Source organism: Acipenser ruthenus, chromosome 4, assembly GCF_902713425.1.
Source record: "Acipenser ruthenus chromosome 4, fAciRut3.2 maternal haplotype, whole genome shotgun sequence".
Classification (NCBI taxonomy): domain Eukaryota; kingdom Metazoa; phylum Chordata; class Actinopteri; order Acipenseriformes; family Acipenseridae; genus Acipenser; species Acipenser ruthenus.
The window spans coordinates 104,494,632-104,514,009 of NC_081192.1; the positions used below are offsets into that span (position 1 = coordinate 104,494,632).

Below are 19,378 nucleotides of genomic sequence, written 5' to 3' on the forward strand. Positions count from 1 at the left end.
CCCTATCATGGCTTAGGCAGGTCATAGGTCAAAGTCAAGAGTGCAGTTAGATTCTGGCCTTAAAGTTTCCAGGACATTAAACATATGAAGTCATCATCAGAAATGGTTTACAACAAACAGGAATAGGAGTGTCAGAGGATTTTAAACTCTACAGGCTTCCCCTCACAGGGATGCTTACGTTCTGATAAGGGGAACAGTTAATGGTTCCAAACTTTAAAAGAATCTCACAAGGAACCATCCAAATTTAATCAACAGCCACTACTAAGCACAGATCCCTGAATCCAGTATGTCGGATTATATAGTTCAGTTTTCCTGCACTTGCCACCCAGTTCTGATTCCAGGAAAAGTATCATTGGTATACCAAGGAAAATGGGATTTATGGATCACAGCATCAAAAACTGTCCATTCCAGAACACCCTGGAATCAATCCTGAAAAGTACAGTGCCTTAGAGACAAATAAAAAAACATTTCAAATAGATTGCTCAGTTTATAAGCGTGAAATACATTTTAATGCTTTTATTTTATTTAAACAAATGAAAGGAATACAAAATAATACAAGGCTTATGTATTGTATAGATTGCACTTTAATCACCTAGACCCAATTACTTTCGAACTAGGTCTAGCACAACAATATGACTTTGATTACATAGAGTAGCCATTGTACTGTATATGTAAGCTATATACAACTTCCTATTTACAAATAATGAAACCTTCATACTGACAAAAGCACTCACTGCTATTTTACAAAGGCAATCACAGATTGCAAATTTTCTAAGGCTTTGCAAAAATCTCTCATGTTCCTACTGCCCTTTTGATGTAACAATGAATTAATCCCAGTTCTGAGTTCCTGCCCATGTAATTTGGCATTATTATAAATTACAGGGTTTTAAAGGCAATAACCAGGCTAATGGATTTCAAGTTACCAGTCGAGGAACATTCCCTATGACTCCACTAGGGATACAAACTGCAGGGAATGGAATGGGCTAGTATTGCAGATCACATCAAACCATTCTTTATCCTTACCTGAGAAAACAAACTGATGCAGTCTTGATTATCTTTCTCAATTTAACAGAGTAGCAGCTTCACAAGTTAACTAGGGCACAAACAGTTCTTATTTAGAGACGTTTCAGGGGGGTCAATTCATAATGTTTTGTAATAAACAGAACAAAGGTTGGAGCAAAGCCTATTTATATAAATGATAGCTCTGTCTATTGCATGAAACTACAATTATCCCTCTATCCCAAGTCAAAAGAGCTCTAGGTTAGTTCTATGCTATATTTTGCAAAGCTTAAAAATCAAAATGTGAAAACTGGGTGTGTCTGTGCAAGAGTACTTATTTACCAATATTCTGCATGCCACACACACACACACACACATATATATATATATATATATATATATATATATATATATATATACACAAGACATTTTTGCACAGCCTTGAAATGTTTCCCTTTCATGAATAACATTCTATATTCATGCAAACAATTGAAATATTTAGCACCGTCTTTTTTTTTTTTTTTTTCTGGACCTGCAGTCACAAACCCTTTTTTTTCATTCCTACACAGTGAAATCGTCAAACCAGTTACTTTTAATTGCAGAGCCTACAAAGCTGGTACAAAGCTGGCTGTTTTGGTAAAGAGAATCAGACGACACACTGGGTAATTAAGTCTACAAACCTTGGCCACAAAGTTTCATTGTACAATGCTCAACGATTGGCACTCTTGATTATGAACCTATTTTCCTTCTGATCTTTTTTGCTGCTCCTCAGATATGTCACATGCCCAATTACATGTTCACTAAAATGACTTTAAGATGTATGCTGAATTTGAGAATAAGAGCTCTGGAGAAGAAAGGGTCAGCATGTGGTGTATTCCTCCATATTGGCACCATGTCTCATTTCAAAATGGTACTTTTAGTCCATGTGGGGTTTCTCTGGAGCACCCTATGAAGAAAAGAAAAACAATATATATCAATATTTAAAAGAAAAACTTGAAGACCACAAACTATTCCGTTTTCATAAAGGCACCAAAATCTGAAAAGATGACAAGTATGAAACAAAACCACAAATCCTGCCATCCATTAAAATCAAAAGGATGATAATACCATCTCCAAAATCTAATTAGAACACTTTCATATGAAGAGTACCAACCCCTAGAACAGGGCTGTAATACGAAAAGCCACCCTGTTGGACAGGAGGTCAAAGGCAAGGTCATCCAGCACAGTCAGCATGGGTGGTTACTACATCTTCCAAGCTTCAAGTCAATACACCAAACAGTACCAGAGATACAGCTGTAACTAATGCATCACACATCAATGAAGACACCTCTTTGAATTGCTACCCAGGAAACCTGTCTTGTTGGTTGTTGATGATAATGATTTTCTATTTCTGCCTTGGATGCTTTGCTGGCCAGTGTTCTTACAGCAAACTGGTCTCTAGTTGGATTGAGACTTGTACCCTACTGTATCTCTGGGACAAGCTGTTGTATTGACTGGAGACTTGGACAGTACAACAGCCAACTAGCGGGCTGAACTTCTTGACCTCCGATCAAATCGGACTGCCAGACAGCGTAATGTATTTCCTTAATTACAGTGAGCAATTTGACATAATGTGCTATTTCAATTGTTTAACATGATCTGATAATAGGCGACTAACTGGTGGCCTTCTGATATTTAGCTTTTTCTTTAGTAGGCGAGTCCCTCATTTTTGACCTCTGTTGTACATTCCTTTTCTATTACTTCCATCTAAACTGAAAGGTGTTATCTAATGAAATACATTTATACAATGTATCTGCCATTGTATCTTTGGACCCATTTCCATTACAGCCTGAAGAATGTTCTTTAACCCTTTCGGTCCTGGCGGGACCATAGTGCCATTTGTTAACACATACCATCGGAAATCACGCTGGAACCTCACGGGACTCCTAGGTCCCAGTCTGAGCTAGTGTCGAAATACACATCATCTTTGTCCTGTTCTCATTTATACTCAATAAGAGTTTATTCTTCAGGTTGTGGTGACAGGCTTGCTTTCGATGTGCTGGTTAGGGGACTACATTATATGTGTTCTAGAACAGTAGCATAGATGTGTGGTCCAGTGGTTAAAGAAAAGGGCTTGTAACCAGGAGGTCCCCGGTTCAAATCCCCGCTCACTCATGGACTCATTGTGTGTGACCCTGTGCAAGTCACTTAACCTCCTTGTGCTCCATCTTTCAGGTGAGACATTGTTGTAAGTGACTCTGCAGCTGATGCATAGTTCACACACCCTAGTCTCTGTAAGTCACCTTGGATAAAGGTGTCTGCTAAATAAACAAATAATAACAATTCTAGATTCAGAACTTAAAATGTTACAGTATATGGAAATGATAGAGACAGTCAGCATTGGAAAGCAGTAATAATACAACTTACCATCGCTAGCTGTCTTCCTATATTTCCCACAGTAACGCCTCCCGAGAAGAATATACAAGGCAGCCAGGAACGAATATACAGGAAGTCTGGTGATGTATACCTAGAATAGAAACAATGCTTACTTGTGACACAGTGGGAATAAAAAATGGATGTGTTATTTAAGGAGTGAATTAAACTTCAATACTACACACCAGGGTGCATGTTTGACAGTGAAAGACTGTACAGTATGCTATGATGTCAATCAAGACACTGAGCAGCACATCGTTTTGTCTTGCTAAAATGTATTATAAATGCTTTTGCATTTAATTTAAATTTGTCAGAGCCTCTGGCTTCATTCAAAAGCATACTTACTGATAGACCCCATTGTAGACCAGAAACTGAGTGATCAGTGTTGCAAGAACGGCGATAGTAATTCCAAGACCAAACCCACTTCTTGATCGATCAAAAGTCCACCACAGCCCCAAAGACAGAGCAGCTAGTGTGAGTGACAGCTGGACATTGTTGGCAAAATCCAGTTTCTTTTAAGTAGAGTTAAGGGAAAATAAGACTCTTTGTTACAGTACTTACAGTGTGTGCATATCTTTACCAGTATTAAATGCAGGCGGTATTCCTACAGTATCTCATTCCAGACTATTATCTAAGTATCAGCCTGAAGCACAAACAAATGTTCCACTTACATAAGTGGCAATCTACATTTGGATAATATTGCTACAAAATAAGACGTTTATATATACAGTGCCTTGCGAAAGTATTCGGCCCCCTTGAACTTTGCGACCTTTTGCCACATTTCAGGCTTCAAACATAAAGATATGAAACTGTAATTTTTTGTGAAGAATCAACAACAAGTGGGACACAATCATGAAGTGGAACGAAATTTATTGGATATTTCAAACTTTTTTAACAAATAAAAAACTGAAAAATTGGGCGTGCAAAATTATTCAGCCCCCTTAAGTTAATACTTTGTAGCGCCACCTTTTGCTGCGATTACAGCTGTAAGTCGCTTGGGGTATGTCTCTATCAGTTTTGCACATCGAGAGACTGAAATTTTTGCCCATTCCTCCTTGCAAAACAGCTCGAGCTCAGTGAGGTTGGATGGAGAGCATTTGTGAACAGCAGTTTTCAGTTCTTTCCACAGATTCTCGATTGGATTCAGGTCTGGACTTTGACTTGGCCATTCTAACACCTGGATATGTTTATTTGTGAACCATTCCATTGTAGATTTTGCTTTATGTTTTGGATCATTGTCTTGTTGGAAGACAAATCTCCGTCCCAGTCTCAGGTCTTTTGCAGACTCCATCAGGTTTTCTTCCAGAATGGTCCTGTATTTGGCTCCATCCATCTTCCCATCAATTTTAACCATCTTCCCTGTCCCTGCTGAAGAAAAGCAGGCCCAAACCATGATGCTGCCACCACCATGTTTGACAGTGGGGATGGTGTGTTCAGGGTGATGAGCTGTGTTGCTTTTACGCCAAACATAACGTTTTGCATTGTTGCCAAAAAGTTCGATTTTGGTTTCATCTGACCAGAGCACCTTCTTCCACATGTTTGGTGTGTCTCCCAGGTGGCTTGTGGCAAACTGTAAACAACACTTTTTATGGATATCTTTAAGAAATGGCTTTCTTCTTGCCACTCTTCCATAAAGGCCAGATTTGTGCAGTATACGACTGATTGTTGTCCTATGGACAGAGTCTCCCACCTCAGCTGTAGATCTCTGCAGTTCATCCAGAGTGATCATGGGCCTCTTGGCTGCATCTCTGATCAGTCTTCTCCTTGTATGAGCTGAAAGTTTAGAGGGACGGCCAGGTCTTGGTAGATTTGCAGTGGTCTGATACTCCTTCCATTTCAATATTATCGCTTGCACAGTGCTCCTTGGGATGTTTAAAGCTTGGGAAATCTTTTTGTATCCAAATCCGGCTTTAAACTTCTCCACAACAGTATCTCGGACCTGCCTGGTGTGTTCCTTGTTCTTCATGATGCTCTCTGCGCTTTAAACGGACCTCTGAGACTATCACAGTGCAGGTGCATTTATACGGAGACTTGATTACACACAGGTGGATTCTATTTATCATCATTAGTCATTTAGGTCAACATTGGATCATTCAGAGATCCTCACTGAACTTCTGGAGAGAGTTTGCTGCACTGAAAGTAAAGGGGCTGAATAATTTTGCACGCCCAATTTTTCAGTTTTTTATTTGTTAAAAAAGTTTGAAATATCCAATAAATTTCGTTCCACTTCATGATTGTGTCCCACTTGTTGTTGATTCTTCACAAAAAATTACAGTTTCATATCTTTATGTTTGAAGCCTGAAATGTGGCAAAAGGTCGCAAAGTTCAAGGGGGCCGAATACTTTCGCAAGGCACTGTATATATATATATATATATATATTTTTTTTATTCAGTAACATGTTCTCTTAAAAAAAATAGTAGTTATTTAAGACAGGAGAAAACACTGTTCCAAAATGCCATGGCGCAACAAAGCTTGAGCTGACTGTACATCGTAAGCTACAAGACACTCGAAGACTGGCTCAATGAATTAGCCAGCACTACCCGTTTCTGAAAGACGAATGGGATTGAAGGATACAGCACTAGCATGGTTGATGCCCACAAAGACGGCAATGCATCTCATGACACTGGCCCACTCTCTCTTGAATTTGTGTGGCTCCCCCAGGTGACTGTCAATGCAAGGGTACAGCAGACCCACCACAGCTGCAATGAAAAGACAGCAGATCATGTTACTACACAACAGCAGTATGTTAGCACAACCCCACCGCATCTGAACCCTTCCCTCCACAGACCACTCTCCCTGGCATGGACACAAAAACAGGTGTGATTGTTTTCAGGACTGTAGAGTTCGTAAAGAAATCAAATATTTAACCCATTAAGCGCCAGTGTCCTCATTTGAGCACAGGCTACTTTGTCATTTTTTTGGGGTACATTTTTAACTGGCATTTACCTGTTATTTTAATGTTGTCTAACTATAGTGTTATGATAAGTTTAATTTTGTTAACTGCAAAGTTAAGTCTAAATGTAATGTATCAAATTATAGAAATACAGCCTGTGTTCTGATTAATTCAAAGAAATGTTTATTTGGTACATAATGAGGTAAACATGTATTTAAAACTGCTACAAAGTTCATTTCAGACAAACCACATATGTAATTGCAAACTGGGTTACATCTTCACAAGGACATGTCTTTTGTGAGGGGTGGAGCTCATTTGTTGACATGCTGGGCTGGGTAAAGTGCTGCAGGTTAATTTGGGAACGTTGCAATGCAGAAACTATGGGCACTTATCAGGGAGTTGCATTTCTTAGTTTTTTTTTTTTTTAAGTGTGTTTGAATATTTTGACATGTTATGACATTAATGTAACCTTCAGAGGTAATACATATCAGTACAGACTGAACATACGAGGTTAGTTTGAAGAACGTACCATTACAATGTACCGCAGGCTATGTTGTTATTACACTGATAGGGCAGTCTGTGAGGATTGCAGCGGGCAATCAGTTGTTTTTTAAAAGCGCATCACAATAACTTCGTTTAAAGGTTAAGCAAAACTGCATGTTTAGTTTCAGTTACAAATCTGCAAAACTAACGTATGCACAATGCTTTTACAATAAATACGGCTGATCTGCCATTTTTTAGTTTTTAAAAAAAAAAAATTTTTATACGCAGTAACTTAAAATTCTTACTCTAACCGCAGTGTTTCTGCAGAAGGGGTGGGGGGGGGGGGGGGGGGGGGGGTCACGGAGGGGTTACAGGCACAGTATTTAAGCTATTTTTAATCAGACCACGTTACTTCCTTGTTTCTCTTTTTCGTGAAAGTGGCATGTTCAAGCCAACAGCCAATTAGAGTGAAGCCCGACAGCTCACCAGTTCTCCAAACAGCCAATGAGTGTACTGCGACAGACACCGAACATGAACCTAACTAGGCAGTTTCCAGGGCACGCGCTATTTAAAGCGGTAATGTCATCTTTAAAGACAACTGAAAATGATTAGCAAAGACTCTTTTTTTAAAGAGTTACGCGCTCCAACCATATGCATAACAGCCTTCATTTCAGTGTCTTCATTTTTCTCTCTCATTTTTTTAACCTTTATATTCACATCGTCTATATGAGTCGCTATAGGTTTGGCAATTCCTACTGTTTAATAAAGCACATCTTTTATACATTTTCTAACAGGCCTTTCTGCCGCTCATCTAAGTAAACGAGTCATATTTCGTGTAATGCAAATATGAGACCAACGAAACATGTGTCAAGTGTGCAACATCGTACATGCTGTTATAATAGGGTACAGTCACGTGCAACCTTCTACATGCTGTTATAATAGGGTACAGTCACGTGCAACCTTCTACATGATGTTATAATAGGGTACAGTCACGTGCAACCTTCTACATGCTGTTATAATAGGGTACAGTCACGTGCAACCTTCTACATGCTGTTATAATAGGGTACAGTCACGTGCAACCTTCTACATGCTGTTATAATAGGGTACAGTCACGTGCAACCTTCTACATGCTGTTATAATAGGGTACAGTCACGTGCAACCTTCTACATGCTGTTATAATAGGGTACAGTGACGTGCAACCTTCTACATGCTGTTATAATAGGGTACAGTGACGTGCAACCTTCTACATGCTGTTATAATAGGGTACAGTCACGTGCAACCTTCTACATGCTGTTATAATAGGGTACAGTCACGTGCAACCTTCTACATGCTGTTATAATAGGGTACAGTGACGTGCAACCTTCTACATGCTGTTATAATAGGGTACAGTCACGTGCAACCTTCTACATGCTGTTATAATAGGGTACAGTCACGTGCAACCTTCTACATGCTGTTATAATAGGGTACAGTCACGTGCAACCTTCTACATGCTGTTATAATAGGGTACAGTGACGTGCAACCTTCTACATGCTGTTATAATAGGGTACAGTCACGTGCAACCTTCTACATGCTGTTATAATAGGGTACAGTCACGTGCAACCTTCTACATGCTGTTATAATAGGGTACAGTCACGTGCAACCTTCTACATGCTGTTATAATAGGGTACAGTCACGTGCAACCTTCTACATGCTGTTATAATAGGGTACAGTCACGTGCAACCTTCTACATGCTGTTATAATAGGGTACAGTCACGTGCAACCTTCTACATGCTGTTATAATAGGGTACAGTGACGTGCAACCTTCTACATGCTGTTATAATAGGGTACAGTGACGTGCAACCTTCTACATGCTGTTATAATAGGGTACAGTCACGTGCAACCTTCTACATGCTGTTATAATAGGGTACAGTCACGTGCAACCTTCTACATGCTGTTATAATAGGGTACAGTCACTTGGCTCACCTGCAGCTGTGCCGCAGCAAGGTGGAACCCACCATGCAGACGAGAGGAGCGTGGCGATGACCTCCTCCGGGAAAAGCGTGACGTTTCTCTGAATCTGCAGCAAGTTCAGCACCAAAGCCAGAAAAACTCCCACCACAAAAAGCACCAAACCCCGTCTGATCAAATGCGTTGCTTGAATGCTGAGCAGCGAGCTGTAGGCATTACGCATGATGGACGTGATTATGGTCATCATCTCCCCTGCTTTTGATGCCAGCCAGGTTGCACTCGAAATGTTCTTGGATTTTACCGCCGTAGAACAGGAGCAGCTCCAACAATGTCCTTCTAGTCTTGGCATTTGTTTGGCACTGGTTACAGCTCGAGGTGTTTCTAAAAAATAAACCCTCGTATTATTATTCAAGTAGTGTACCGTGTCGTGGAATTCTTGTACGTGTGTGTACATCACGTCAATACGCACACATTTAATAAGCTTTGGCCTGTAATAATAATAATAATAATAATAATAATAATAATAATAATAATAATAATAATAATAATAATAATAATAATAATTCAGCCTGGCATCTTAGCTGTCTATATATATATATATATATATATATATATATATATATATATATATATATATATATATATATATATATGTGTTGACATGAATATCAGGACGCATATAAAAGTAACATACTATATCGAATGTAAGCCAGCGTCTTGCAGTGACAGATAATCTAAACATTCAAGACAAAACTAAAAGAAGTTAATGAAATGAACCATTTGAAGTTCATCCTACCTCGCACTTGAATGTGACGAATGAAACTGTTCTCTTCTTCTTCTCCTGATCGCTGTGTATTCTATACGGTATTCTCACTGTGGTAATATACGTTGTTACTAGACTACTAGGTAACATCCTCAATATAAAAAACAAGCAGTCTGGTGAGGCGTGTTAGCCAATAGAAACGCGGCGGGCGATATGACGTGAGGGACACACCACCGCCTTCCCTCTGACAACAACACAGGCAGGCTGTCAGAGGGCAAAGCAAAACATCCGAGAATGGGCTCAATTACAGTAAAGAGCAGAGTTGCGGTGTTTCATACTGCATAAGAAACTTAAACGTACCTGCTTGAGAGCAACCTGCAGTCTGTCACGTTTCACATTCTGCACACGGGCAACACAACTCACATTCTTAACATTAGCTGGACTTACAGCGTTACTGTATTTATCATTATTATTGTTGTGTTTGTTTGTTTTTTGTTTAAATAGTATTGCCTATCAAATATTGTTGTATTCTTATCGTAGTAAATGACCAATGCCTATATTTATCCCATGAATGAATGTTTATGAACGGTTTAGGCAAAGCTTTGTGAGAAAAGTGTGGGTACAGAAAATATTATTGTGATAATTTCAAAGAGTCAATGTAAAACTAATGGTGTTCTGATAAATAAAGCAAACCAAAATCCACAGTCACCATAATCACATTAGAAGCAAGATTCAGAGTTTCACTGTAAACAGCAACGTGATGATGTCACCCTCCCCTTCCGGTTTCCAGTAAATTGACCGGCAGAGGTTAAGAATGCGAGGCGTACCCAGTGAGTGTGAAACTCGGGGAACGAGCCAGACTGCAGGCTGCCTCACAATCCACGTTGGAGGTAAACATCAACTCGGCTGCTTTTCGACAACATGGCCTGTTTACCCTAGTTCAAACCTTATTTATCTGTGTCAATGTCCGAAGTGCTCAGAGCACCAGGAGCAATACTAGTTATTAATTAGTCAAAGCACAGACCACCTTTGTATTTCACTACAACTCCCTGCTCTGTATTTCTACATGTAAAGAGAAACCGTTTTTTTAAAAATTGTTTTTACTGCAACTCTTCATCTTACAAAACTAGTAACTATAAGAAACCACTTTATACTCAAGTGTAGTAGAGTTAATGGAACCAGGTAGGTTACGCTTCAAATAGACATTTCCAACAGTGGCAGTACATTAATTGTAATATCCTGGCTTCCACTCATGACCTGTGGCTTCACCCTTTGTCTTGCAAAGATGTCACTAACTGTGTAGCCTCCAGTGGATTACAGCAGCAATGGCATTCTAGATGAATGGGGATCTACTCAATGACTGTGCTCCTAATTTCAAGGCCTGTGGTGTGCCCACACAGTGACATGCCAATGGTGCTCCAGACTCGGTTCAAAGACTCAAATCCACCTCCCACCCAAAAAAACAAACACATAAGCAATTCTAAGTACTTTTAAAAAGGGCCCTTCACAGCCTTCTCTGAAGAAACACTCCAGTCTATCCACAATGCTTCCGAGTTCTCTGTAGCAGGGGTTTTCAACCTTTTTCTGAAACTGTCCCCCTTCTGTCTGGAGGTTTCAGCTCAAGTTTCAGCTCAAGATAATGCCATTAGAACTAGATTGCCATTAATGCCATTAAATAGCTTTTCAATATCATCATTTTATTTTCCCTTTAATTTTTATTTCTGCATTTCTGAGTCATCCTGTGTATCCCCTAGTACCCCTTATGACCCTTAGAAGCACCCCCTGGGGTTCGCGTACCCCCGGTGGAAAACCTCTGCTATAGAGCACTGTCATGAAGCCAGGTTTATGAGTGTGTTAGGAACTGTCAATCAATAAAGTGGATGGCCTAGGGATGGAGATTAATCTGCACTGTGGCTGCTGATAATATTCCTGAAAGTCATTTTTGGGTCTATATTTCTACTGTATAAAAAACTGCCCAAACTATTTTGCATGAAAAACCATTGGTCACCAACATCATGTGTGACCTCCATGTCTTTTAATTTGCTGTGTGTTTCTATTCACACAATCTTCTTCATTCATTTCCACCCATAGGCCGCCCTCTTTGGCAGTTCCAAGTACTGACTTATACACATACAAATAAATAAATTAAACCAAACTAGTAAAAACAAGGGATGTGGACCTGACTTCATGACAGAAAGCCCCCCATAGCTCCCTGTGCCGTGTCCTCACAGAGCTCCCTGTGCATTATCCTCACAGAGCTCCCAGTGCATTGTCCTCACAGAGCTCCCTGTGCTGTGTCCTCACAGAGCTCCCTGTGCATTATCCTCACAGAGCTCCCAGTGCATTGTCCTCACAGAGCTCCCTGTGCTGTGTCCTCACAGAGCTCCCTGTGCATTATCCTCACAGAGCTCCCTGTGCAGTGTCCTCACAGAGCTCCCTGTGCAGTGTCCTCACAGAGCTCCCTGTGCCGTGTCCTCACAGAGCTCCCTGTGCAGTGTCCTCACAGAGCTCCCTGTGCATTATCCTCACAGAGCTCCCTGTGCCGTGTCCTCACAGAGCTCGCTGTGCCGTGTCCTCACAGAGCTCCCTGTGCATTATCCTCACAGAGCTCCCTGTGCAGTGTCCTCACAGAGCTCCCTGTGCATTATCCTCACAGAGCTCCCTGTGCAGTGTCTTCACAGAGCTCCCTGTGCATTATCCTCACAGAGCTCCCTGTGCAGTGTCCTCACAGAGCTCCCTGTGCAGTGTCCTCACAGAGCTCCCTGTGCCGTGTCCTCACAGAGCTCCCTGTGCAGTGTCCTCACGGAGCTCCCTGTGCCGTGTCCTCACAGAGCTCCCTGTGCCGTGTCCTCACAGAGCTCCCTGTGCCGTGTCCTCACAGAGCTCCCTGTGCCGTGTCCTCACAGAGCTCCCTGTGCTGTGTCCTCACAGAGCTCCCTGTGCAGTGTCCTCACAGAGCTCCCTGTGCATTATCCTCACAGAGCTCCCTGTGCCGTGTCCTCACAGAGCTCGCTGTGCCGTGTCCTCACAGAGCTCCCTGTGCATTATCCTCACAGAGCTCCCAGTGCATTGTCCTCACAGAGCTCCCTGTGCTGTGTCCTCACAGAGCTCCCTGTGCATTATCCTCACAGAGCTCCCTGTGCAGTGTCCTCACAGAGCTCCCTGTGCCGTGTCCTCACAGAGCTCCCTGTGCCGTGTCCTCACAGAGCTCCCTGTGCAGTGTCCTCACAGAGCTCCCTGTGCCGTGTCCTCACAGAGCTCCCTGTGCAGTGTCCTCACAGAGCTCCCTGTGCATTATCCTCACAGAGCTCCCTGTGCCGTGTCCTCACAGAGCTCGCTGTGCCGTGTCCTCACAGAGCTCCCTGTGCATTATCCTCACAGAGCTCCCTGTGCAGTGTCCTCACAGAGCTCCCTGTGCATTATCCTCACAGAGCTCCCTGTGCAGTGTCCTCACAGAGCTCCCTGTGCATTATCCTCACAGAGCTCCCTGTGCAGTGTCCTCACAGAGCTCCCTGTGCAGTGTCCTCACAGAGCTCCCTGTGCCGTGTCCTCACGGAGCTCCCTGTGCAGTGTCCTCACGGAGCTCCCTGTGCCGTGTCCTCACAGAGCTCCCTGTGCCGTGTCCTCACAGAGCTCCCTGTGCCGTGTCCTCACAGAGCTCCCTGTGCTGTGTCCTCACAGAGCTCCCTGTGCAGTGTCCTCACAGAGCTCCCTGTGCATTATCCTCACAGAGCTCCCTGTGCCGTGTCCTCACAGAGCTCGCTGTGCCGTGTCCTCACAGAGCTCCCTGTGCATTATCCTCACAGAGCTCCCTGTGCAGTGTCCTCACAGAGCTCCCTGTGCATTATCCTCACAGAGCTCCCTGTGCAGTGTCCTCACAGAGCTCCCTGTGCAGTGTCCTCACAGAGCTCCCTGTGCCGTGTCCTCACAGAGCTCCCTGTGCAGTGTCCTCACGGAGCTCCCTGTGCCGTGTCCTCACAGAGCTCCCTGTGCCGTGTCCTCACAGAGCTCCCTGTGCCGTGTCCTCACAGAGCTCCCTGTGCCGTGTCCTCACGGAGCTCCCTGTGCCGTGTCCTCACAGAGCTCCCTGTGCATTATCCTCACAGAGCTCCCTGTGCCGTGTCCTCACAGAGCTCGCTGTGCCGTGTCCTCACAGAGCTCCCTGTGCCGTGTCCTCACAGAGCTCGCTGTGCCGTGTCCTCACAGAGCTCCCTGTGCCGTGTCCTCACAGAGCTCCCTGTGCCGTGTCCTCACGGAGCTCCCTGTGCCGTGTCCTCACAGAGCTCCCTGTGCATTATCCTCACAGAGCTCCCTGTGCCGTGTCCTCACAGAGCTCGCTGTGCCGTGTCCTCACAGAGCTCCCTGTGCCGTGTCCTCACAGAGCTCGCTGTGCCGTGTCCTCACAGAGCTCCCTGTGCATTATCCTCACAGAGCTCCCTGTGCAGTGTCCTCACAGAGCTCCCTGTGCAGTGTCCTCACAGAGCTCCCTGTGCCGTGTCCTCACAGAGCTCCCTGTGCAGTGTCCTCACGGAGCTCCCAGGGTTGAGTGCTTGGTGATTGGAGCACCAGCGTGATGCTTGTTTGTTTAGTGTTCGTCCACTGTGTGTTTGTCTGTTTGTTTGGCCACCGCTCCATTTTGTTTGTTCAGTCCGTGTTTGTTCTGTTTTGTTCAACCTTTTATTTTGCAATAAACCGGTGCAACAGCGCAATTCATATCACCTCACCATATCACCTCACCATATCACCTCACCATATCACCTCACAGCACTGAGTGTTCTTCAGGGTCTGACGTCACCCTTACAGCCAGCCTGTCCACAAGGATTGATTAGGATCCAGCCACAGGTGTATAAAAGGGTGATGACGGGTGTTAGCGGAGGATTGTTACAGTGATGCTGACAGGACTGTGTGTGTTTGTTTTGTTGTTGTTGTTGTAAATAAATGTGTCAGAGTGTGTGAACTGCAGTATTCTGGTCTCTGAGTCTCATTGCCGACATTATCCAGTCACCTCTTAGTGACTGTATAGCTTTACTATAGGTCAGCTATATGTTTCTTATGTATTGCTGTTATGTTCGAATAGTGTTTAATGTTATGGTGTGACATAGAGGACTGCAGGGGTGATGTCCTACCAGGGAAATGAATCATAAACACAAGTAACTGTGGGGCGAAACTGAAGCGCTATGGCTGTGCTCAGCCCGTTTATTAAATGAAACAAATAAACCATTTAAACAAAACACAAGGTAACGGGCACATTGACCAAAACAAAATACACAATAACAAATAATCCTTTATAAAACGAGTACCATGGTTGGCTCACTTGATAGCATTCGCTCTTGCTCTTACTCCTCTAAAACTCTTCTCCAGTGGGTCTTTTATCCTGTGGCTGGAGCCTTAATTACCCATTAAACAATGACCTTATTAAGGCTCCAGCCACATTCCCACGAGCTACTCGGGATGGGGATTCAACCCCATCCATGCCAAGCACATGTTACGAGACTTTTCAGCGCCATCAAACAACAATGACGTCCGCCCGCACACAAACACATACAATAATACTGCTACTATTACTACAATACAAATGAACACATACATAAATATATATGCACAAGGGATGGGCACCCTGTCACATATGGACAAACACCTTAGATGTCCTTTTATTATTATTTGTTTATTTAGCAGACGCCTTTATCCAAGGCAACTTACAGAGACTAGGGTGTGTGAACTATGCATCAGCTGCAGAGTCACTTACAACAACGTTTCACCTGAAAGACAGAGCACAAGGAGGTTAAGTGACTTGCTCAGGGTCACACAATGAGTCAGTGGCTGAGGGGGAATTTGAACCGGCAACCTCCTGGTTATAAGCCCTTTTCTTTAACCACTGGACCACACAGCCTCCTGCTACATAACTGTAATTATTATTTCAACAAAGTATGTAACAAAGCTCCTTGACGGTAGCTATGTTACATTGTTGAAATAATTATTACAGTTATGTAGTTGTGTCAATGACCTGCTGTATTCTAATACTATCACCACAATCATGGGCAGTGCTATTATTCTAACCGTCATAAGTAAAATAATGCTTCAACAATTATCAAAAATAAGACACTATTGTCATTAAAAAACATGTGCTTCCTTTTGAGGCTTTTAGGACTGTTTACAGGTTGTAAGAAAACAAAGAATACTGTTTCCTTAATATCTACTTTTCCAACTGTCAGTGAATTCCAGTATACCAATCCATCTAACCTGATCCCCACCTTCTGCTTTTAATTTACAACCCACACATTCCCTGTACAAGACGAGAGAGCCCCTCTCCGTATCTCTCGCTTCTCAACACAGACCCCCAGTATGTCTCGGCCTATCTTGACTTGGCAGAGAGTCAGCAACTCCTCACTTAAAGAACAGATGTCACCTCTCCCGACAGTTCTCAGACATTACATGTGTAGAAAAAGTTCAGTTCTCAGCAAGAAAGAGTTAGTCAATTAAATTATTATTAAAAGTAAAATACTAAAATGGCTAAAAGTACTAGACGTTACAAGGTAATTCCAAAGAAGTAGTAATTCTCAACATGCCATAATTAAATGGAATTAAGTCATTTAGCCAGAGGAAATAACAGAATCTGAAATGGATTTATCCCAAACAGAAGAGTAAAAATAAAAACCTGCCTTTGCAACGTGTTGACTTGTTAGCTTGTGGCTATTCGTTGGGATCAACACCATGGGTGAAGCTTTTAATGCAAATTGATAATACAAACGAAGAGTTTAGTTTGTAACCTAAAGCAACGAAGTTGACACAAAACATCGACAGCCGGTATCAAATTGGATTTTTTCCCTTAAACTTTAATTAAAAAAACATTTTGAAGTAATTGTTTTCTGTGAAAATCCCAGAGAAATTAGCTTTTTTTTCTTTCTTGCTTAGATTTTGTACTGGAAAGACAATTATCAAGGATTTTTTTTTTCTTTTTGAAAACTTGTTATGGGAATTAAATTTGGTTGCCTTCCAAGTACATTTAAATGGAATTCATAAGTAACACTGTACACATACAGCGATATATCAGCAATATGCTTAGAGCTACAGTGTTCCCCAATCATATTTCATCTTATCCTAAAGTATTATTCATGGTAATTGTTTAGTATGTTATTGTATCCTTTCGCTTTCTCTGCACTGATTCTTTAAATCATAAGAACCTGCATGAAAACCTCAGGGTGGGTGAATTTACATTTCCACTCAGTAAGCAGTGACATAGAAACGATAGGCACTCGTGTGCAAATGTTAGACCGCTCTGTGCTTTAATTAGGCATCTTAAACAACTTCTAAAAAGTCTCATGCATTTTACCATTTGTGGATATTTGTTCTTTGTCTTTTACTATTGTAAATTAATTGCATGTTCACACACCCTAGTCTCTGTAAGTCGCCATGGATAAAGGCATCTGCTAAATAAACAAATAATAATAAAATGTGGCCTATTAAAGTCATCAATTAAATTAGATAATCACTAATTTGCCTGTTTTTACAATTTTGATTTCTCTCTCTCTCTCTCTCTCTCTCTCTCTCTCTCTCTCTCTCTCTCTCTCTCTCTCTCTCTATATATATATATATATATATATATATATATATAGGGTTAATGAAGGTTAAACAAATATTGTGAGCACACTTGAGAACACTGTGGCTCAGCACAGCTGCAAGGTAAACAGTGGAGGGAAGATATTTGCTACTCAAGATAAGGAACGAGGAGCTGAGTGGGACGAGGGAACTTGACTGACCTTGGTTGGAACACTGCTGACACAAAGAGAAACTAAGCTGTAAAAACAAGGGTTAGCTTCACACACACGTTTAAGCAAGATATATACGACAAAAGCATTCAAGATCCTCCATTTCTTTCTTGCTTTATGCATTTATTTATTTTCAGATTATCATAAATGGTGCATATATCAAGCTATTAAGCAAATTAGGAGAGAGATAAACACCAGGGAAGGGAGATGTGGTGGATGACAGGGGGGGGGGGGGGGAGGGGTTAGAGTGAAATGTGTTCAGTGCATTCATAGAAAATATCTTTCTACCTCCCATAAAAGGAATAGGAGTCATTTTTATATACAAGAGCATGTGGTTTCATTCTCTTTGGAATTCCACTGTTGTATTGGATCATTTGGGAGCTCCTGTTACACAGAGATAAGCTGAAGTGGAATTTTCAGCAGGTGGGAGAAGATTCTAGAAGGACGGGTTCTCTTCAGTGTCATGAAGATAAAGACATAGAGAATCTGGCTCCCATACCTGAGACAGAGCTACTGCACAAAGTGTTGAGAACAATGGTCGGTTACTCACATAGGTTCATTAAATGGAACCAAACCAAATGTAAGCTCATTTATCTAACCTCCTCTTATGCTAATATAAACAAATACAAGTTTAACACTTACAGTAGTGTGCCCATGTATTAGAACACCCCATTGCTGCTGTAGTTTGGAATTGTTGTGCATATGAAATCAACGCCGACACAGTGCTGAATTGGCGGAGTGTAAAACAGCGCTCTGCCACGGCACAAATGTTACCCAATCCCGAATGCATTAAATGGCACAAAATTAATGAGGCATGGCTTAAGCTGCCACAATTAAATGCTTAAGTGAGCTGCGCCGGTGCTCAAAATAGGCTACCGGTAACACAGGTTAACAGGCTAATCTAAAAAATAGCACCTCCCCTCCAAATGGGCTACCTTAGTTGAGCAATAAGTAGGTCATTTGGAGAGGCAGAAATGACAGTTCAAAATGGGCTAACCTGTGTTTTAAATAAAATGTACAGGTTTTAACCCACTAAAGCCCAGGTAGCTCATCTGGAGAGGCAGAAATGACTCATGTTGACTAACTGTCTAGACATTATTATACGACGGATAAAACCAAATATACATAATGAAACAGCTGGTATTGAGCTATAATTTCATCCTCATGGAGATCAGAAAGGGTAATGCGGACCCTAAATACTCTCCCTTCTCAGTACTCTCCCTCTGTTCCTGGGTTGTTCAGGAAGGTTAGGAGCCTGCACTCTCCGTCATAAGAAATACGTTATGACTGCTGCCATAATGCGTTTCCCTATCAGCTGCTTTCTGACTTTTTCTTTGCGTCCAAATAAGACCAATTTGAAATCGGACTTAGAGCCGGCACAGCTCTTCTGCCACTTCATAAATCTAATTTTAATATCACAGACTTCATTTACAAATTGAGCCCCACCTACAATTTGCCCATGCATATAATTAAGGCTTGACACGCCTTAAAGTGCATGGCTAATGAGTGGCGGAGCGCATTTTGGCGGTGCTAACACGGCCTTAACTTGCCAAAAGTGTCACGATACATACGGGGCAATTTTAAGGCCAGCGTAAACTCAGTGCTATGGCCTTTTAATGTTGTCACAAATGCTTGATACATGACCCCCAAAGTGGTCTAACATTTTCACACATGAGTGCCTATTGTTTCTATATGACTGATTACTGGCTGAAAATTGAAATTCTCACACCCAGAAGTTTTCATGCATGTAAAGGATATACATGACAAATCTTGAGTTGTTCTAATAGATTTGAACACTACTGTAAATCCTCAGTGTTTCAGAAGTAATTCACACCAAAATAAAACAATGCTGTGAAAAAGTTCCATAGCAGGTCAGATCTGTCTTTGGTGATGAAGTACTGTAAGTGGATTTGGAGGAGCTTAAAACAGTACTCCATATGATTCTGGCTCACACGCACTGTTCTAGCATGCTATAACTGAACTGATTCCCAATATGTTTTTAAGGTCTGTGCAGTAAGTTACTAACCTCTGGGACTATTTGTTGTATTAACTTGTGTGGAGGTTAGGTGAAAGCAATTGGGCAAAAAGCAGGCATCTGTTGAAATAGCAATGCT

General features: G+C 42.0%; 1 protein-coding gene across 1 annotated transcript; it reads right to left on the reverse strand.

The window, feature by feature from the left end:
• Positions 1–486: 486 nt before the first annotated feature.
• Positions 487–9,686, reverse strand: LOC131736982 (insulin-induced gene 1 protein). Its single transcript, XM_059023324.1, has 6 exons — positions 9,532–9,686; positions 8,751–9,116; positions 5,987–6,111; positions 3,757–3,923; positions 3,406–3,505; positions 487–1,945 (listed from the first exon to the last, which is right to left on the reverse strand). Exons 2-6 carry the CDS (start codon positions 9,082–9,084, stop codon positions 1,916–1,918), a joined length of 756 nt encoding a protein of 251 aa, XP_058879307.1. The 5' UTR covers positions 9,085–9,116; positions 9,532–9,686; the 3' UTR covers positions 487–1,915.
• Positions 9,687–19,378: the final 9,692 nt, after the last annotated feature.